This window comes from Martes martes, assembly GCF_963455335.1.
Source record: "Martes martes genome assembly, chromosome: 11".
NCBI lineage: Eukaryota > Metazoa > Chordata > Mammalia > Carnivora > Mustelidae > Martes > Martes martes.
In genome coordinates this window covers 59,754,621-59,776,742 of record NC_137899.1, presented here as the reverse complement: position 1 = coordinate 59,776,742, position 22,122 = coordinate 59,754,621, and the positions used below count along the sequence as shown (strand labels likewise).

The following is a 22,122-nucleotide window of genomic DNA, read 5'->3' as shown; positions in this document are numbered from 1 at the left end:
GCTCTCCTTTTCCATCTGGGATTCGAGGACATGATGAAAAGTTATTTCACTTAATGGGATTTTAAGAAAGCTTTTGTTGGGAATATATGTTATCTCTGCACGTGGAAATGAGCAAATGCGCTCACCAGTTTCCCAAGAAAAGGATAACGCTCTCACCCTGCTAGGGACTGGAGCCAGTTGGTGTGCGAAGATTAGCACGCTCCCTCTCTGCTCGATTTCAGGGCATCCCATCTTTTCTCCGGCGAGACGCTGCTGGTAAACTTCAGTTTATTTATTAATCGAGTTAGTCTCTTCCTGGCTTTGCTTTGGTGTGTTGGATCTTATGTAAAGGCAAGAGGTTTTGGTTTTTTTAAAGCGTTTTTCAGAAGATTATTTGATTCCATGGAATGATGCTATGGCTTGCAAAGAGAGATTGTGGAAGGATCAGAAAAGGTACTGAGATTGTTTATTACAGCCATAAATCTTGCAGTAAAATGTCAAAATGTCGGTGTGTGAGATAACACTTGGTGGTCCTGGCTCCGTTTGTGTTTATGATAGGAACCACAAAGACAAGTTACAGGCCTTGGGGGATTCTGTGTAAGCCCATCTTCCAAAAGTAATAGAACCACATGAAACACAGGCACAGTTAACTCGTTTAGGTTAACCATATACAAAACAGTGCCTGTGTCTCGTTAATACTTTAAAATAGAAACTCAGTAGAAGGTTCTGAGGCTAAACAACATGAATTTTGTGTTTTAGTGTCTGTAAATAATATTAAACAGATGTAGTTAAGACCCTAGTACTCAAGGCTGATGACATGAGGAGGGCAAAATTTCCTTGTCATGTTTTTTTTTTTCTTCCCCTGAAGCTTAGGAAGCCACGTTTTGTAAATTACATTATGTATGTATATATTTTTCATATAAAATAGTATATAAAATATGATGCACATATTTTTTTTCTTGTTGTAGAGAAATACTGATTTAGTTAGCTGTATCACAGGCTAGATTTCCCCCCAACTCTAGAGAGGATGTCTAAAGATTACGCTCAGTGTTGATTTCTGTCTGTGGCTCAGATTTCATTTAAAAAAAATTTCAGGGTGCCCCTTGTCGATGCACAGTACTTTTCAGAGACACACATCCAATGTGGAAAACCTCTTTGTACCACTTCAGGGTGATTCCAGTTGGAAAGCTAACATGATCCCTTTTTTAACCTCTTTTCCTAAATTAGTTTAAAGATTAGTCCCATATAATAGGCTTTATGTGGCTAAGCATTAAATGGCTATCCATCAAATGGATATATTCCAGCATTTAGTAACTTATATGAGTAAGCGATATAAATGAAGATAGAATTGACATTCCTTTTGAAGTGCCTCCAGGCTTAGGCTATAACTTTCCTTGTCTGCAGTCCAGACTCAGTTGTGAGAAAGCTGTTTATACTGCTCTTTGAAAATTCAACTAAGGTGCACCAGCTGAAAAATTCTTGCTTTGCATGCCAATATGAAATTATTTTTAGCATGGTGGCTATGCTAGTTTGCACTGCTTTCATCTAGGCTGACAAGTAGAGGATCCAGGTGTGTCTGTTACTCAGAAAATGAAAGGGAAAGTACACACTACGAGTAAGGTATCAGTATTTACTTCAAAGATCAACATTAGGTGGAATTAATATGTAATTTATTTGTTAATAATGGCGTAATTAGTTTACCCATCAAATTTCAATTACCAAATGGCAGGCAACAGTCCTCTCTCCTCCCTTTCCAGAGCTGCTGCTATCGTTAATATGCTAATTTTCAGCAATTCAGAAATTATAGACTATCCTGTAAATATAACTTTAGCCTCAAATACAGCCTGAGAAGGCAGCATCCTGAAGACAAAACATAGAATTCTTAGCGGGAAAAGACCCGTCAGCGATCAGACTGGGCACAGTGCCTATTCCGTCCTTAGCTTGTTTTATTGGGGATTGTTCTGAAATAGGAAGTTGTTGGTTTCAAAACTCGGATTTTTGTGGAGGCGTCGCTGCTACCTATTCCCCCCTTGGGCTACTTTTTCTCTCACAGTCGCACCTAGTAAATGCAAGCGTGTTTAACTCTCAAATCGACACCTCCATCAAATGAGATGCTATTAGAAAGGTTTTGATTTTTCTTAGGAAAAAAATCAAATAGATTCTGTCTCTAAAAGGAAGAAAAAAATGAAAAGTGCCCATCCGGTTATATTGGAATGGCCTTGCTTTACAACCTCGGGCCCATTTCTCTCAGCTATTCACCCACCCACCCTTGCGGCTCCTGCCGGGCTTCTCGAGGCAGGGGATCTCTGGCGCACGACGTGAGGAAGAGGATCAGCTGGTGAAAAAAATGGGTCTGTTGGCCTTATTCGTTTTATTCAGGGGCCAGGATTAAAACCAGGATACTTCCAAGGTCTCGACGCCATTCCCTCCCCTCACCGGCCTCGAACCCTGAAAGACGCCAGGCCAGCCTAGGCTGGGCCCGAGCTCAGCGCTGGGCCGCTGTCACCCGGCTGCCCCGAGGCCTACGGTAGGAGTACGGCACGAAGAGGGCTCGGCCTGGGCGTCCAAAGGACCAGAAGCACTGTCGTGCCCCGAATTCCCAGCAGGACTCAAAGTTGGGGGGTTAGGGGGACCAAAGCTCCAGCTCCCACCCTCCGCCGGAGGCCGGACAGCCGCATCCATCAACGGCCCGCGCGCTTCCTGATCCGGGTCCGCGCGCGCGGCGCGCCCATTGGCGGGGGCTAGTCACGTGGTGGGTACAGGGCGGGGGCGCGCGCGGGACCGAGACGAGCGCGCGCGCGAGGGGGTGGGGGGAGGAGCGGCGCGAACTTTGGTGGCGTTGGCTGCAGCGGGAGGGGGAGGAGGAGGGGGAGGGGTGGGCGCTTGACAGCGGGGGAGGGGAAGGGAGCAGAGGAAAGGGGGGATGGGAAGCGAGGCAGGAGGGGGAGGGGCCTCGGCGAGCCCAGAAAAACGACAACGCGAGAAAAATTAGTATTTTTGCACTTCACAAATTAATGACCATGAGCTCGTTTTTGATAAACTCCAACTACATCGAGCCCAAGTTCCCTCCCTTTGAGGAGTACGCGCAGCACAGCGGCCCGGGCGGCGGAGACGGCGGCCCAGGCGGGGGCCCCAGCTACCAGCAGCCCCCAGCGCCCGCGGCCCAGCACCTGCCGGCGCAGCAGCCCCAGCTCCCCCACGCGGGCAACAGCCGCGAGCCCCCCGCCTCCTACTACGCGCCACGGGCCGCCCGCGAGCCCTCCTACCCTGCGGCCGCGCTCTACCCCGCGCATGGTGCCGCCGACGCCGCCTACCCCTATGGCTACCGCGGTGGCGCCAGCCCGGGGCGGCAGCCACAGCCCGAGCAGCCCCCGGCGCGAGCCAAGGGTCCTGCGCACGGCCTGCACGCGAGCCACGTCCTGCCGCCCGGGCGGCAGCCCCCGCCGCCGCCTCCCCCGCAGCATCGCGCGGCGCCCCCTGCACCCCCACGGCGTTGCGAGGCGGCTCCAGCCACCCCGGGCGTCCCGGCAGGGGGCAGCGCCCCCGCGTGCCCGCTGCTCCTGGCCGACAAGAGCCCGCCGGGCCTGAAGGGCAAAGAGCCTGTGGTGTACCCCTGGATGAAGAAGATCCATGTCAGCGCGGGTACGTGGCGCCGCTGGAGAGGCGCGGGAGGGTGCGCTGGGGCCGGGCCGGGGTTTGGGGGTCGGGGTGAGGGTCAGAAGAGGAGGCTGAGGGGAAGGGGGCCTCTGGAGGGGAGCCCCCATCTGGCCTGAGCTACAGTGGGATGTGGGTGTGTGCGCGCCAGCCAGCCTCCTGATCCTAACGTGAGAACCCTTTTGTACCCGGGGTCCCTTTATCGAGAGATTTACGAGACGCCAAACTGTTAGGGCAGTAATTATAGCCCCCATAAATTTAATTGCCCTGGCAGAGGCTTCAGGCCATGTGTCTTTGAAGCTTTTCTTCAGCCCCAATGCCCAGCACCATTCTTTATGGCTCTCGGGTGTTTCCCGTTGTCAATAGCCTGTGAAACATTTTCTTTGCCGTTTTATGTATCTTGCGTGAACTTGGTGTCAGGTTATTATATAATGATGATGTCCAATTGCTCTTCCCCACCCCACCTTCTCTCTCCTCCTCCTTTCCCTCTCTTCCACTCCCTCCTCCTTGGCCTTCTCCTTCGGGGTTATGGGCGTTCAGTCAACCCCAGTTATAACGGAGGGGAGCCCAAGCGCTCTCGAACCGCATACACCCGACAGCAGGTCTTGGAGCTGGAGAAGGAGTTCCACTTTAACCGCTACCTGACCCGGCGGCGCCGCATCGAGATCGCCCACACGCTCTGCTTGTCCGAGCGCCAGGTCAAGATCTGGTTTCAGAACCGGAGGATGAAGTGGAAGAAAGATCACAAATTGCCCAACACTAAGATGCGGTCCTCCAACTCGGCCTCGGCCTCAGCAGGCCCGCCAGGGAAAGCACAAACTCAGAGCCCGCACCTGCCTCCCCACTCCCACCAGGGTGCCTCCACACCCATTCCCTCCTCCATATAATCTTCTAGAGATTTAGACCAGTTTCATTCCCCCACCTGCTTTTCCCCCCTCTTCTGCCCTTTTCCCCATACTCCTACCTGTCTGGACCATAACAGACCCCCAAACAAAACCCAACTTGGTGAAAAGGATAATGAAAAAGAAGACCTTATGTCGGTAAGAGTATGTGCTGGTTGCCACCTAAGAGAAGACAATAGCCAGGATGCTGGCTGATGGAACAACCTGCTGGCCTGAATAAGGCTGCCAGGTTTGGGTACCTGAGAAGGACCACTTGGCAACAGATACTCGAGATGGCTAAAGCCAGCAGGACAGCCCATGCTGACTAGGCACACATATATGTATATTTGTTGCAAGCAGAAGAAAACAGACCCTTTTCCCACCTTCCCTACCTCTCCCTTCCACATTAAGGCAGCTCATACAAGCTTGTATCCAACTGAATAAATGAGTAGACATTGTGGACCTCACAAGATTATTTAATTCTCAAGATGTATAGACCTTGATGGTAGATGTGACACATGTTAGTTTCCCTTCCTTGCATTTATTTAAAATATTGTTGTAGAGTTGTTGTTGTCTTACTCTGAGGCACAATCTTGGGGGATCGGGGAGTGCATTTAGACCCATGTGCAACTGTACAAATTGTGGTGTAGCTATATAGAAAAGCCATGTGCTAAGAATAAACTCTGTTTAAAAAAAACCATTAAAGTTCTAAGACACATTTGTGTGTTTCCTACTTTTAATTAAAAAAAAAAAGTTCTCTGGATTGAGATGTTTGACCTTGCATGTAAAAATCCTATAGATGGCTCGAGTTATGTTCTCTTGGATTCTGACTGCTCACATAATTTGTGTGAGTGTGTTCAACTCGAGCTGAACTCTTGTCAAGTTTGACCCACTGTGGGAAAAGTTCCAAAGAGCAGGGAGGCTCTTGAGCTCTGAGAGGGCTCCTCTTCTTCCCAAACTTGGCCAGGCTTTCAGGCTTCAAGTCTGTGTAAGGCATAGAAACGTGTCCTTCCCTGCAATGAAAGGTGAAACCGCGCAATGCTGAGGGCCCAGGGGTTTCTGCAGCTGTTCTACACGCTGAACTCTGAGCACACTTGGAAAGAAGTGGTCCCTTTGGTATTTATTGCACCTTCACACTTAATCTGCCTGTTTCCCTGGAGATGAAAAAAAATAGTTTATGCGGAGAGTTGAGATTGCTTTTTGTTTCTTGGGTATTTTTAAGGTTCTCTTTGCTAACTACAGCTTGGGGATTTTTGTTTTCTTTTCTTTCTCTCTTTCTTTCAGAAGCAAGAGCTTTCAAAATAAACTGAATTTTTCAGGTAAACCCTCCAAAGTTTTTCTGAGAAAAGAAAAAGCATAATGACACTCCCAAAATGTACCCCAAGCAAGGTAGACCTGGGAGTATTCAGTGCTGGAAAAAAGCCAAACTCTGAGCTAGGCTAACTTTCCTCAAATGCTCCTGGATCTTTCTGCCCAAACTAAAAAGCTAGATTCAAAGGTTGAAAATCAAAACCTACGTCTCAATCTCTGTAACTCTAGTATTTATTTACTGATTTACACATCAGTAAAGAGGATTCAGACTTGGTTGTCACTAAAGGGAGGATTCTGCAACACGATGCAGAAAACCAACACACGGGCAGTCCCAGACTATAACTGTCACCTGGCCAAGTGAATGGGTGCAGTATTTAATTCATGTTATAATTTTAGCAGAGATGGGAGGTGGCGCTCACCTGCCTTTGCTATACCAGAGGAATTTTAAACACATTTTCCCATGGGTGTCAAACCCTTAGCCAGCGGTCAGTGCTATTCCTCCTCTTTGCCGCTGTTGCCCTGTGTGTGATACAGGCAAGGGTGATCAGTTCCCTACCTATGAACGAATCATATCTAGGAGGAGGGTGGTGGACACGAGTCTCTGAGGGGCCTCCAGCTCTCCCCCAAGAAAATTCAGGGGCAAACATACACGCCTTCCCAAGTCAGGCCAAAACTGGCATAAAGTGCATTTTATCCGGTGTGAACGGGTGCCAGGGATTTCTGGAGGGACTGCGACTGCTGCTGAAACTTATTAACCCTCCCCCTACAACACGCACTTGTAAAACGAAATTAAATCACGCTGAAAATAGCAATTTTCCCAGGAATCATTAATCACCTCATACAATAAATACTTCTTTGTAATTCAACAGCAATTCTGAAAGGCATTCTCTGGGAAAAGTCTGTGGAGAAGCGAGGGATCTTCTTGCAAATAATATGGTCTCGGGCAAAGACGCAGCATCTTGGCTGTCTGCTCAAAAAATGCCTAGACTCTTGGTGGAAATTGAGTGTCAAGCTGCAAAACCTCAAATGGCAGATTATCATCATTTAAGGTAAATTCTTATATTTCTCCTTTGTAGGGAAGGAGGGGTATAAGGGCATTCATTAGCTTCATACTGGAGGCAGTTGTATGGGGATGAAAGGGATAACTTTCTTTCACTTGCTCTTATAGCCTATCCAAGAAAGGAAGAGAAAGGATCGAAAGATTGTTTTTCTAATATACCAGGACAAAATGGCATTTTTGTCCAAACTGTCTTGATTATTAAGGTATTGGTAAGTTTTGCAAAGCCAAAAGTATCCAAGATGACCCAAGAAATTGTGTCATTTCTTTACAGTGTTTTGCCTGTTTTAGATTCGCTCTTTAAGGGAGCTTGTTATAACAGCTTAGAAAAATCCCACTTTGGGCTTTAAAATCATGCATTGTCTTCCCTTTGCTAGGGCAACCATAAGAGTTCACCCAGAGGACAAATTTTCTATCTCATTAATTGTTTTTTTTTTTTTAAAGCGAACCCTAGTGGCCCCTCAAACCCTTGACCTTTAAAGACAGTATTTTGTGTAAGCTCTATAATTCTCCTACCAAAATGACCCTTACACATGCGCTTCTCTTCTTTTTCTCTTTCTCCCTCCTTCCCTCTAACACATACTCCTTTGCTTTAGTCACAGAGCCAAGCAAGCTGTGCATGACTCTGGAGATAAAAGTTTTGTCAACATCTGAAATCAACCTAAATCGGATAGGAGACACTTTAATGGTCACAGTTTGAATTAAGTACTTAACACTCTCCCCCCCGAAGAAAAATGGCACTTTGCAGGCTCTCTTTCCTAGTTTTGCTGAAATCTACGATATACCTGGTGTTTTATTACAGCAGGAATTCAACTGTGACAGGCATAGTAGAGTACTTAATACCCAGGATGGAGCTCATGGGAAGATTACCTAGATATATGGGGAGTGGGCCCTCTGCACAGCATCTCTGACTCTATACCCAGCTATCCCAGGGTGCCCCCATTCCCCCCACCTCTCAGCTTCCTCCCCATGGGGTGGGGATCACCATCTCTACTCTGTCTCCCTGCTCTCCTAAGCATCCAAACTGTGCTGCTCTTCTCACCGCTGGGTTCCCTCCAGCAGTTTCAACATAGAAACTAATCAGGGACTCTTTAGAATGAAAGCAAAGAAAGACCCCAAAGAATCAATGTAGCAGACAGAAACCTGGGGCTTCCCATCTGAATGGGTGGGACTTCTGTGCAAGCAGTGCCACTGTTCTTTGCACTTCCTTGGTCTGCATCCCTAGCCTGGGTCCTGTATTGAAGAGCATAGGCTCACCCTTCCCAAGGGCCAGTCCAGTTGCCCCTTCTCTATACTGTACAGCATGGGCCCAAGAACAACTCTGCTTCCTCTCTCAAAAGACTATGGGTTGGGGAAAATAGGAGGAAAGGATGTGGGTTCTAACTTCTTGATAGCATCAGGGAGGCTGCTTGGGCTGTTATGGAACATTCTAGTCTGATCCTTCTGTCTTGGAATTTTAGCATCTCTTCTTCTCAAGGCCCCAAACTCATGGAGTATCTCCCCCCACCCCTTCAGGCCAGCCCCCCTCTCCCTGGACTTGATTGCTGGGGCTAAAAGAGATCCCTGTTTGAAAGAATGTCTGATATGAAAGAGACTTGGAGACCATTTTGATTCAGTCTTCTAAGTTTACCCATGAGGAAGCTAAGGCAGCTGAAAGTCCCCCCATGTGCATGTCAGTGAATGTGTAGGTTGGATAGCGACTGGGTCTCACCTTGGAGAGGGGTAAGTGCACAGCCATCTTTGCTCCTTTGGAAGCCTATTCTGCCTGTAATGGACGTGGGCATCTGGGCTTACACTTGACATGGGTGGTTCTTGCCTGATCCGCGGTCAAAGCACCCCAGGAGGTTATGTAACCAAAACGCCTTAGCCAAGGCCGTGAAACAAGTGGGCTCTCCTCTGGGCTCAGGAGGGAATAGATGCCAGGGTGCCTGGGAGAGGGGTGGGCACCGCACAGTCCACAAGGCTTATAGTTCCAGATTGACTAATTCTGCTCTACTGGCCCTGGGATTTTCATGGCAGTCACTGGTTCCGGAGTGGAGCAAGGAGCAAGGATGTCAGCTTCCGGAGGCCTGGGAACTAAAAGAGCCAAACAAGGACGGTGGTTGCTGCAGATAAAGGTGTAGCACCAGTTCGAGGGAGATACTGAAATTGTAATCTTTTGAGGTCACGTGACTCATTAAATAATTAATGCGGATCGTCAGGAATGGATCGGAGTCGTCAGGGCCTCACTAGGAATGAATCTCTCAGAAGTGAGACCCCAACTTCCTATTTGATTTTTTAGAAAACACACACCCTCAGATTTATCTCCAAAGGCTTTTAACTCCTTCAGGAGGGCTGAAGAGAGCCCTTTGGCAGGGAGGACCGGAGCTGGCGGGCCCACGCTGGGTCTTAGGGCTTTTTCTTCAGGGTTTCTGCAAGTCCCGGGAGCGCGCCGTGTCCGGGGAAACGTGAGTTTGGGCTGGGTTTTTTGCGGTCATAGCCTGGCTTTAGTGATGGAGTGGGACGGATGCGCAGACAGTTGGTAATGTTCTGATTCACACTGGGGAAGGCTGCAGAGATACCACAGGACCGGCGCGCGGCTTTGTTCAATTTTCCCGGTGTTCATAAATCACCCGCGCCGGGCGAGCGAGGGAGCAAGCGAGCGCCAAAAACGCCGAGAGAGAGGCCACGCGGCGGCGGCGGCGGCAGTGGCCATTGCAGAGGGAGAGACCTGGGCAGCATCTCTTTGTGACTCATTAGTCTGAACGATTTATGGGGAACGGCAGCCATGAATATTTGACTTGGGGATAAGGAAATAGCAACAACAATAATAACCATAATAATTACAATACTCCTAAGCGTCATTGGGTGGGGGAGGGGTGCTGGATAGTGGCAGAGCGGATCTTTCTGGAGCGAAGTTGAATGGCACCGAGAAGGGTAGCTAAGCCCCACCTTGCTTGGAGTTACTCCAGGAGCTCCAAGGCCGGGGCACTCCCTTTGGGGATACAGAGGGCGAGTTTGAACAAGAGAAAGGGGGGCCCAGCGTGGCCTCCGAGTCCTAAGTGCCTGATGGAGGGTGGGAGCTGCAGGTCGAGGGGGTGGCAGAGGGCAACTAGTTGCTCGTTTGTGGCCACTTGTTCAATGTGCTAGGGGGTCCCGAAGCCTGAGGGTCCGGGGCTTGCCAGCTATTTGGTAGCCTCTCAGGCTCTCAGCAGTATTGCAGGGGCTGAAGATAGGCATCGAGGGCTGGTTTGGGGCAGGCTGGAGTGTGGGGAGGCTACCCCGCGGCCTGGGTAAAATGGTAGTGGGGGATATGGTTGTGGAAGCAACCCGCCCAACAGAGTCCCAGCTAGCGGAGAACTTCTCCAAGCCCAGGTTTAGCAAGGAGGATGATTCTTTCCTCCCTTGCCCAGCGTCTTTTCCATCCCAGGAAAGTTGACTGACTGTTTGCTAGTTAGAGAGCAAGAGAGAGTTGCAGATATCTTGAGGGATGAGTTGGCAGCAGATATAGGGCATCGGTTGGCTTGTTGGTGCTGTGTGAGGCCGGGCTGAATAGGGCCCCCAGGCCCGGTATCATCCGAAGTCTCTGTCCTTGCCATTTACCCCTATTTCCAACAGCCATGGTTGCCCTGCTCTGAGGGAATGGGCGCTGCCGTAGTCCCACCAGCCCACTGGGACCGAGAAGTGACGCACCCAGGGCTTGAATGAACCAGAAGACAAAACCTCTCAAGACTGCCCCCCGGCCCAAGGACTGAGCTGGGGTCTAATTTCGCGCCAAACAGAAATGAACACTATTAGTAAGGTTTCAAGAGAGTCCGTGATTGAATGCTCCCAGACAGGGCTTCCCTTTGTTAGCGAAAGAAAATAAAGCGTGCATTCACATTCCCCCAAGTTGAGGTGCGTGAGGAGCTCTCGGAGCAGAGCTGGCACCAACGCAAAGCTTCTTCCACCTTCCCATCTTCCTCCGCCTGTCCATTTCCTTCCCCTACCCCCTTCCCTCACCGCCCCCCCCCCAAAGAAAGAACGGGGAGAATGTGGGTGCGGAGATGGAGTATGTATTTATTTTACAAAAATAAATCACCATCTTCAGGCCATTCTTAGACTGGACCCTTACAAGCAACGAGTGCGCCTCATGGACGAGTGCCCTGGCGACTCCTCCGAGTCAGCGTCACCCGGGGGGCCACCCTGGCGCCCACGCCGGCCGCACTTCCAACTCCGGTTCTCCAACTCCTTTCCTTCGCAGCCACGGTTTACCCTCTGCTGTTTATCTGTCCGCAGAGCGCCCGGACACCGGAAAAGGCGATTCCCCGAGTGCCTGGGGTTGGAGACAATCACTGCATCAGTCTTAAACATCTTTCGAGGTAAGCGCTGCGCTAACTCTTCACTCCGCGGGGCTTTGCATGGGCCTTTGGAAGGGGTTTACCCTTCCAGGGAGAGCAGCAGCCCTCTGAAAGAGCTTCTGGTCAATATTTAACTTCGGAGGCATTTTGGAGCTGGGTCCCCTTCAGCTGCACTCCCCGCGAATGCGGGGCTTCTGGCAGACAAAGAGTCTGCTCCGAAAGCCGGCCGGCGTTGTGCAGAAGGGGCAGTTGCCGGGACCAAAGATGTGTGTGCGTGGGGGTAGGGGGTGTCAACGGGGTGTGTTTCTTTCTTCGGGTAAGCTCCAAACCAACCGCTGCATGGAGCAGCCGGGCAAAAGCAAGTAGAGGCCACGGGCGCGGCGGCCGCTGCGTGGGCCGTTCTGCTCGTCCACCGTTTGCGGCGCCTGCGGAGACTGTGAGTTCGAGAATGGCCGTCAGGCACAGATCTGCGTGGAGGAAACTTGTCTCGCCGCCTTGCAGTTTGTCTTACCCTTCTGCCTTTCCTTGGCGAGAGGGAGCTTACTGCCTTTCCAATGCAGGCAACAGGATCTTCTCTGTTCCTTTAGCCGGGCTGATTCTCTGTTCTTCCAACGGGAAAAGCACGGGTCTTCCAGGTCTCTGCGTTTTCTTTTCCTACTGGAAACAAGAGAAAACTCTTTAAAATTCTTTTCAAGTTCTGGCTTAATTTGTTCTCTTAGTTTGGGAATGCAGGGAGGTAATTACTGTGGTTTATTACCTTGTAAAAGATCCATAAATTTCGTGCCTATTTGGGGGAGGGGCTGCTGGAATAGCTTTCAGAAGCTTGGTATGAAGGAATGGGTTTGCTTTGTTCTTTCAGGAGTTATTTATTTTAAAAAGTTTTCCGAGTTCTTGTTTTCTATTCCCCTAGGCCTCTGTCTTCCCTAAAATTTGCTCCCCAAATAGAGAGCAGGTTGTTCATTAATTGCAACATGCTATTCAGCAATACTGGAAGGCTTATGTGGTGTTCTGGATACAATTATTATTTTATCAGAAGGAAAGTAAACAGGGTAATAGTAAAGCTGGGTTACTGTCTCAGCTACTGTATGACCATTTATATCAAGTGTAGGTAGGTGGAGTATTTCAGGAATTTGCAACTCAGGGTGTGCATATGATTTGCATCGCTGTACACAACAGAACCATTGCATGGATACACAGTTATAGGAGTTTTAGACCATATGTATAAAATGATATACAGATCCATATGTATCCAGAGAATTTGGAGCCCATTTGTACTGCAGCTGCACCCACAGAAAATACCTCAGGTTAAATAATGATCTCTAACCTCCACCAAAAAGGGGGGGGGGTGCTAAGCAGGCCTTACCTGATGCTAAGTAACAAAACCACTACAGTTAACTAAAGGGGAAAAAATGTGAAGTGTATTTTTGACAGAGAAATCAGATTGCAGTGTTTGAATACAGATATATCTAATCTGCCAACAGCCTTGCAAATATTGACCAAAGCTCTGTATCCTTGCTCACCTGCTCCTTCCAAGGCAACTTTCCACCTATTTTGACTCTTGTGAAATGGATCCAGGGCATGTGTCCCCAGCACTGGTCAGATTGGGGCCTGGAGGAGTAAGTGGAAAGAAAGGGACTGGCAGCTAGTTTTCCCAGCCTGGGCCTACATGCTTGGGCATCTCTATTCTTGTTTTCAGAAAGGGAACTTTAAAAGGCTCATAGCCTCACTCAAGAAGAGTGGATTTCAGAGTGGTGAGGGAGGACTCTCAGCTGCCTGTTCCCTGGTGGCCTGCCCAGACCCAGGTCTCTCTTAGGGAAGCCATTTTCACCTCAAAAGTTACATTTCCTGTGACTCCCTCAGATTTTTCCCTTCACATCCCACCAAATCACCCCATTCCAACCCAAGTCGTTAATGTTAATTGTTAAGCAGCAGTTGGAGCATTAACTGGGCTGTTAATAGCGGCATGGAGGCTCCTGGCTAGAACTGAGATGCCGCTGCTGGGCCTTGCTGGCGTTAAGGCATTTCTCTGAAGCAGTACCAAATACTTCTCCCATTGATTTATGGCCTCGGAGTTTCGATTTGCTCCAGACTGTTCGGAGAGTTCTGAAGGGGGCCCCTTCTCATCTTTGAGTCGAAGTCTCTGCAGAAGCTTTGGTTGGGGCAGAGGGTAGTTTGGCAGCGATTTGGCGAAACTTCCAGGTCCTTTCTAGGTTATCAGGAGAGTTCAGTGTGAAATATTTGGCACTGCTGGGATGGGAAAGGGTGCATAAGGGGAGCAGAGGACAATGTATTAGTGGTCTGAATCCTTGGGGGAATGGAGAGTGCCTTTTGGGTACCAGCCTTTGGTCCTATCCCCCACCCCTGTACCTCAGAGAAGCAGGTTTTTTCACTTTGGGTTCTCACTTTCCAGCTTGTGGCTTAGGTCAGAGTTGGGACAGTTGACAGAGAGGTTCTTTCCCAGCTCTACCACAAACAGAACTTTGTTGGAATACTGCCTCTAGCATAGGCCACGGCTCACTTCCAAGGGATTAGGCCTCCTCCTCTTTTTTTGCCCTTCTGATTTGGACACCCCCATGACCAGGCCTCCTTACTGAGGGCCTTACATTCTCACCCGGTCCCTGCAGGGGAGAAGGGGAGGGGCGGGATCATGCACAGCCTCCTGCAGCTACTACAAGTGAGTCCTCACACTTAGAAGGCCCAGCCAGCTGAAGATCCACTCAAGGGAAAGAAAAGAATAAGGCATGAGCATCTCACCATTTCTGAGAGCACTCCCAAAGTTTGGAAACTCAGACAGGAAAAGAGGAACTTTCTAGAGGGTGAAGTGATAAAATCAGTGGACAATGTCACTAAGCAAAAGTCAGGAGTAGAACAGGGGGGTTGTTTGTTGGAGCTGAGTTGATCCAGTTTGCTTTCTGCTGGCGGACAGACTTGTCTTAGGGGAGGGTGGACAGACCCATGTGCAAAGAAGGTCCCAGGTTATCTTGTAGGTAATTCCAAGGGATGCCAGTAAAGGGTGTGTATGTGTGTGTGTATTTATCTTGCAGAGTCAATTAGATAATTCCCCCTTACATTTTCCATTGTTAGAAGCCTACAATTTCCTGTATCACTCCTGCTATGCACTGAGGACATGTCTAAGGGTAGGTATAACAAGGGCAGTGAGTCCTTCCATATTTTGCAAAACCCTGACCCACCACTCTCCAGCTAAGCACCTCTTCCCTAGAGGGCTCCCACTGAACAAAATCAACTGGACTTGGAGGAGGTGCTTTAGCCTTTTGTCAGGTAATTTGGGGCCTTTTGGGTTTCTCCAGTGGTGTGGTGTACAGCGTGGGTGTTAGCAAACTCCATACAATGGCAGGCCATGAGGGAGTCCACCAACTAAGCCAGTCATTACTGGGTTTTCTTCTGGAAACAAGGCCTGGGCTTTGCCTTTTGATGCACTGGCTGGAGGGCCAGAGGAGACTCGAGTGCTTGGGCGTGCAGGCTTCAGCTTGTCCGTGAGTGGAAGACTACAGCAAGTTACATGGACTCTAAGAATGAGGACAGCATTGCCGTTCTGTTCCCTTCTGTTTGGATCATTTGTAAAGAACTGTAAGTGGAGATAAGTGGCCTAGTGTGGCACATGTTGAGGGGGGTATGCCCCCATTGTCCCACTGCCCTAGACAAAACTCTTCCCCACTACTGGCCAAGCTTCCCCACTTCCCCTCCCCCAAAGCTGAATGTTCTGCTTGGAAACCTAGTCCCTTCAGTGATTCCCTATTTCAAATAAAAGGATTTAACTTGACGTATGACCACGTGAGCACATAATACAGCGCATTATTGTGGCATTTGGAGAGGAGACCCGGGCGGGCTTCGCCTGTGATTACGTTTTCTAGATTCTCTACAGAGCGAGAGCTTTTCCCCCCCACCCCCACGCACCCACCTCCTCCTTCTCCTTCCCCTTCTCCGGAGAGCACTCTCCTAGCGGGTTGCAGTTTTCAGCGCTCATGGAGCGGTTCTGGGCGAGCTAGCCGATGGGACTCGAGGCCACACCAGGAGGATGGAATTTATTTTAAGGTATTTCCGCTGATTGTTCATATCTAGAGTGAGTTATGGCTGTGAGAGACAAAGGTCAGGCGAGGAGACCCTGGTTCACCAACAGGACCCTCAGCCCTCTCTTCCTTTGTTTCTCTCGTAGAACCGAAACCGCTTGAAAGATTCCCAGTAGCGCCTCAGACTGAGTTTAATTCCCTGGAAAGTGTTGGGGGTATAAAGGAAAGGGCACTTGGCGGCTACTAGGTAAGCCCGGTGGCTTCCAGCGCTTAGGCGGCTTTGTCCACTGCAGCGGGCTGGAGTCCCAGGAGCCGAGCCCCAGGCGGAGGGAGGGTCCCGAAGCGCTGGATCACGGCGCGGTGGCCCGCGCGGCAATCGCTGGGCAAGACTGCCTGGAGGGGGTGGGGGCTGGGTGGATGGGTAGGGGAATCGCTCTGGGTCCGTCGCGTTTGTGGGGCGGCCGGGGTTGAAGAGGTAAGGCTGATTTGGGCAGCCGGAGCAGTTGGAAGAGGGAAATCAATGAGTGTGCAGATGCGCTGCCATTTTATTGATGATGCTTCGGGCCACTTTGTTCAGTGCTGGGTTGTAGGACGTGCTTTCCCACACACGGGACCAAAGGTGCCAGACTCCAGAGGATGCACCATTGTTTCCCCAGCACCCTCTCTACCGGATAGGCTTGAGGAAGGACAGCTCAGACCTAGGAGACGCTTAGGTTAGGGTGGGGGGTAAGCCTGAGGAACGCCCGGAAGCTCTTTTAGGCTGAATTTTGGAGAGGAGGGAGCTAGACCTCTGTTTGGGCTTCATACTGTGCATGGCCTGGACACCCTATTGTAACACACCCAGCCGGCTTGCAGAGTTTTAAGGACTGGCTATTGCAACCTGGGCTAGGGAGAATTCCAGAGGCAGAGTCCACAGAAAGCAGAGGCAGACATGTCTTGGGCTTCAGACCCCAGGAACAATGCTAAAGCCAGGACAGAGGCAGATGAGAGTTAAACTGTGCTTCCAAATTACTGGGAAAGCCTGTGGTAGTTGCACTTTGGAGACCCAGTGCTCCTGGGAAGGATGAAAACTCCCTGAAAAGGTGAAGGAAACTTCACTTTCCTCTGCACTTAGAGAGCTTGGAGTAGAGGAAAGGGGTGTCTGCAAGGAGTCAGGAATCAGATCTGCCCATGACTTAAAAAAAAAAAATCTTATTTCTTTCTGTACTTGGGAAAAAATAATCAAATCAAGCTTCCCCTACTTGAGTGGGATTTACATCCCCAGAACAGAAGGGCCGCTTCTACCCTCCCCCGCTGCCGGCCTCCGCGTTAACCGTGTTTAACTGAGGCCGTTTCAAGTGCTCTAAAACACCCCTTGGAAATAAAATGTAAGCTTTAATTGCTGTTCAATTACTTGTCAGCATTTCGTATGATTTATGACCCAGTTCTGGCGCATTTTTGACCCAGTTAAAGACTCATAAATAATATAGCTTCGCTAGAAAGAATGAGAGAGGGAATAGAGGTTTGTTAAAAGCATCTTTTTATTGTCACTTCAGTGCCAGCAAGCAGAATAAATATCTAGGGATGGACTCTCACACTGGTTCTGCATAAAAGTGTGCACAGTGAGAAGAAACCAACAGGCCAGTTTACAGAGCACCCGTTGGTTTTTCCTTCATGGAAAGAGCTAAAGGCACTCCGTTATAGCTGAACTGTAGCGATAAAAAACAGGCTAGTCCCCTGTTACCCTTAAAATGCCAGCCGCACCCCTCACAGGCAAGTGTATTTCCTCATTAATTTTCCTCCCCATTCCCGGATTCCGATGCCTCTTTTTGCCTCACCTTTCTCCCGGGGCTGCAGAGACAGCCTTGAATCGGCCCCAGGCCCTCCCAGACATGTTCTCAAGGAGGCCCCTGTAAAGGGTAGAGAGGGACAAACACACCTTCGCTATTCCAGATATTTTTGTAGTGCTGAGAAGATGTTTTCTTCTAGTCCCCACGAGTAAGACATCAGGGAGCACAGGGACTGGAGTGGGTGGTTTGGAGGAGCCAAGGGGTCTTCTCCACAAAGAAAACCTCAGCGGTTTTGGCCGAGCAGGGTGAATGGCTGCGGGATCTGCCTAGAAAGGCACCGCAGAGGCAGCGGTGGGTAATTTCTGACAGTGGATATCGACAGGCGGTATTTTTTCTCTTAAAAAACAATAACAAATAAAAAAACCTTCAGCAATCATAAACTGTTATTTTTAATCACCTCGCCTGCCATGCCCCCAAAAGTCAGTCCTGTGGATTTCAGCAGAGAGGCCCAAACCCGGCAGGTCTCCGTGCCAGGGCCACAGACCCTAGACTTGAGGTCAGAGACCCATTTCTGCCTGCCGCAGCGAGCCACCCAAAAGCCACCTAGTCTGGGACTGGTGCGGACCCTGTCCCGACCTCCCGCCCCAGCTTTCCCTAGGGTCCCGTGGCTCCTCCAGTCCAGTCCCAGCATTTTGCCCAGCGCGGTCTTGGAGCCTTTGAAAAGGTATGCGCCCCGGCTGCCCCAGCCCTCACCTCGGCGCCCTCGGCTCTCCTGGCCCAGGAGTTCCCCTCCCCTGGCAGGTTCTCACGGAAAGCTGGCCTTCCCTGCAGCTGGCTTAGCTGAGAAGGCGGTGAGAGTCGTGTCAGCAGTTTGGAGGAGAAAGTGCGGGTTGATTATTGACCCACGCCTCCTTTCTTCAAATGCCACATCCGACCCGGCCGGTTTGAAGAGAAAATGCAGCCGAGCGGATTTTTGCGGCGGCTCTCACCTCCTACGCTGCCCGGCTCCCCCTTTCAAGTTACGCCGCAATATGCCATGAGGAGCAAGTGTTTGCTGTTTTGTGCTCTGTTTACAGCTTTGGGGCGCCGAGTCATAAATCTTGCCCAGCCATAAATGACAAAAACCATTGGTATGCATGAGGCCACCCTGGCCAGGAGTGCTTTTTGATTTCTCCCTTTTCCCTTGGCTTTGTTTTTGCTCTAAGGTGACACTTTGGCTCCCTGACAGTTTAAACATACTACTTATATTTTTAACACCTTCCTTTGAGAAGGACTGGCCGTTGACACCTTGGAATTGCACGAAATCTCCATTTCTCTTTTTTGCCACACACATACCCTTGCAGAGTTCACTTCGGACAGAATGTTGAGTTGAGGGAGGCATTAGAAGGCAGGAAGCCCATCCTCCTTAAAGTTGTGGCAATATTGCCAGGCATACTATGGCCCTTCCTCTGCTTAGGGTCCCTGTATACCGCTAATTGAGGGGGAAACATCATAGACACCCTTGGCGTTGGTGTGAGAGTTTTATGTCTTTCCCTGCGAGTGAGCTGCCTGTCTGTTCTGCGAAATGGGCACCGAAAAGCTGGAGACCCAGTTTTCTAGGCATTCTAGTGTGTACCTGAGCCCAGAGCATCCCCTTTCACTGCCTGGACTTTTGCGCATCTCCCCCAGGCTACTTCCCTCCTGGCTGCCAGAATTTTAAGGGTTTCTGCCTAAAAATATAACCAAAGACAGCCCAGTTGGCTCTTGGGGAGGTCTCTTGAGAAAGGAAGCCCTACCTCTGCCCCCCAAAGAGTGCCTTTGAGGTTCTCAGATTGGGGGTGACAGATGTGGTAAAGTGCCCAAAGTCTGGGGAACTCGCCTCCTGGTTCTCTTTCCCCTTGCACCCCAATTGGAGGTGTCCAGGGCAGGCGTTATGTGGTTTCTCAAATGGATTCCTAAGAAATAGAGCCCGGCTAGAGAGCCCCTTTGTGAGAGCCCTTTGTCCTCATTAGCATAATTTTCCTGGACTTTAGTGACGCCTAGAAGCGAGGAGAGGGAGGGCGTTGGGGGTTTGGGGGGAGGCTGCCCTCCTCCCGCCGCCGCCGCCGCCGAGTTCCCCCTCTCGCTCCTGTCCCTCCCCTCGCCTTAGCCCCATCCCCCACGCCGCCCCGCGCTTCCCCAGCCGCCTCGGCCTCCCCTCCCGCCCGCCCCCAGCACCCCCCACCGCATCCCCCCCCCCCGACCAGACGCTGCTCCGCGTGTAATATTCATAAGAAACATACCCAAGTCGGTGCCACTAGCCCAGGCAGAGCCCTGCGCCGCGCTAGCGCTTATCTCCGGGCCGCGGCTGCTGCCCTCGGGAAGGGCAGGGGGCGGGGGTGTGGGGGAGGGGTGGGTGGGTGGGGTGGGTGGGAGGGGGGGTCCAAGCCGCCCCAGTCCGCCCTGGGCGAGCCTTGCCGGAGCAGCGAAGCCGCCACGCTCTGCGCCTCGGCGTCCGGGCCTTGGGGTCTCCCTCCCGCCTGCCGTCTCGGCTGATGCTGAGGGTCGGTGCCCATCCCGCGCCTAGGGGACCCGGCCGGGCGGCCGAGCCGGGCCGGGGGCCGGAGCCCGAGCCCGAGCCCGAGCCTGCGCTCGCGGCGCTCCTCAGAAGTTAAGGTAAGCAGGGCCACAACCGGCCGCTCTCAGCGCTGAATGGCGGAGTTTACGTCTCGGTGATTTATGGCTGCAGACTTAAATCTCGGTTCAAGAAGAGTTCACAAGCCGGAGCTTCCTTCCCGGCAGTGACTGATACCCTTACACTTCGAGTTCAGGCCGCTTTCCCATCCCCGCCCCCACCTCTTCCCTTTCCCCTAGCCCAGCCCCAACTTTTCTGGGTTGGGGAGGGAGGGAGGGTGGGCAAGGGGACAGGGGGGCTCTTACCCGATATTCCCGCTTAAACTCGGGGTGAGGGCAGGCTGAGGAAGGGGCAGGAGTGGAAACAGGGAGCGGTCTCGGAAGGAGGTTGAATTTGGGCAGATCTTCCAGAAAGACAATAGGATTTGCTTTCTGCACTCAATTTAGCCTTCTCAACTCTCAGTTCTTGCACCTGGGGGTTATTGTCCAGAAAACAGATCTTTTCGGAGGAATCTCCTCCCATCCCAGCCCTTGCTTGGGGTGGGGGTGGGGGGCGGGTGCAAAGCAAGTTTCCAGACTGGCAGATATCCAACTTCTTTACTAGGTTGCAAACTTTGGGGGCTGGGGTGAGGGCAGGAGGGGGGAAATGTGTGGGCCCCACAGTAGTTGTCTGCTGACCTCAAACAATAGGGAGGACTTTGGTGGGATCTCTGAGGTGAATTCATATTATAGGGACTGTTGTATGCTCTTTGGTTTTTCATGGTATTTTTGTTATTTACAAGACAATGCACAACTTGATGAAAAGACTTAAGTAAGCAGTAGGCCAGTATATCTTGTGATAATGGATTAGCAAGTCACTTGAAATGTTACACGTTCAAAATCACCTTCATTTTGTTTTATCTAATATCTTGCTGCTCAAGTGTCTGGAGTAATTTTCTTAACCTGACATTTTATTTTACACAAGCCTAGTATCTTAAGAATTTATAATGGCAGACATTAACACTGCCAAATATAATAACTGTTTTCAGTGAAAGAACAGGAAACTGAGACATTCGATTGCTATTCAGTTTTAAATTTTATTTTATTCTTTATTTATTTTCGATCATGGTATCTGTAGCTTCCTATCTTTTCCAAAATAGAAACGATACTCCAGGGCTCAAGATCACGCACAGTAAGTTCGGATAAGGGAAGCTGTAATTTTTAATTGAGGTTCTGGAAAATTAATTGTGCTTGTTTTCCAGATGTTGGTCAGATTGTTGGTTTAATAATAAAATCCAAAGAAGCCCATTATTAAAAACGGAATTGTAATCATCTGTTGGTGGATGGTGTTTTCTAGTTAACAAAGTGTCTGCAATTTCTAGAGAACCTGAATGACTCCAGGACTGAAATATACATAGTTAGGGTGTGAACTAAACCATTTTCTTCATGAATTTGTCATTGTGTTTTCTTAAATAGTCAGAGAGACTATCATCCTGTGTGTGTGTATGTGTGTGTATATGAACTCACAGGGAACTTCTCTCAGCTGAGAACCAGAAACTGACCATGCAAAGGCTGAAAACAAAAATAAAACATAGATTTCACTTCTGCAAAACTGCTTTCTAAATAATAAATTTTTAAAAAAGGGCTGAGGAGGCTTTCAGTTGCTTTTAAGATTTTCAGGGTTGACCTTTGCTTGGTGTTTCTGAAGCAGGTAAATCGGCTAAGTAACAAATACCAACAACAACAGCACACAAAGATCAGGGAACTCTGGCAGGATTTTATGGCTTGTGCTTCCATCCCTCGTCCGGAGCCAAATGACCCCCATACATCAAATTACATAGCAGTTTCTAAGACAGAACCTATTATCGTTAAGTTGGAGGGAGAGTTCAAGCCGTGGTCATGGAGATGAACGCTGGTTTTTCAGGTTCCTGGTGGGTTGGTTTTTTTCTCTAATCCATCATGTTTTAACAGGTAGAATTTGATAGTTGCCCTGAATAACAGCACCTCAGCAAGCCCAAGGCAGGAGGGTCTGGGGACCTTCTGTAACAGGGGGAAAGAAGTGGGAGTGGCTTGCTGGGTCGTTCCTGAGAAAATAAGGAGAGGAAAGGAGTAAAGAACTGTCCGGGATTTGAGTTTGACTTGCTTGAAGCCAGTGTTGTTATTGGTCCCTTCCCATATGGGATGTTCTTTCTAAAGTTTTTTCTCTCCCCTCTTGGCCACAAGGGGCTCATTTGGAAGAGGTAGGTCATATCCCCGCACAGGGGTAGATTAACTGCCTAACAAGCTTCTGAAATCCATCGGGGGTAGAGTAGGGCAATTGCCTCAGAGTTTTTTGTGCATACCTCTGTTGGGTGCTGGAAGATCCAAGAAGGGGCTGGATGGGAAGTCCCCCCGCGTCAGGGCTCTTTTTGACAAGTATTAGTCCTAAAGCGACCGGAGAACAAATTGGCAACCTACTCTCCCCTTTGCCCCCTTGCCCCTTCCCCAAGATCCTGAGAGGCAAGGAGCCGTGGGTCTCACTGGACGAGGCCAAGGAGCGGAGATGAAGGGACA

The 22,122-nt window shown here is 50.1% G+C and overlaps 1 protein-coding gene across 1 annotated transcript; it reads left to right on the top strand.

The window, feature by feature from the left end:
• Nucleotides 1–2,993: 2,993 nt before the first annotated feature.
• On the top strand, nt 2,994–5,225 carry HOXA4 (homeobox A4; the record flags this gene model as incomplete). The annotated part of the gene is made up of 2 exons (XM_080818838.1): nt 2,994–3,621; nt 4,174–5,225. The coding sequence occupies 2 exons, from the start codon at nt 2,994–2,996 to the stop codon at nt 4,518–4,520; spliced, it is 975 nt and encodes a 324-aa protein (XP_080674964.1). The 3' UTR covers nt 4,521–5,225.
• Between the last annotated feature and the right edge of the window lie 16,897 nt (nt 5,226–22,122).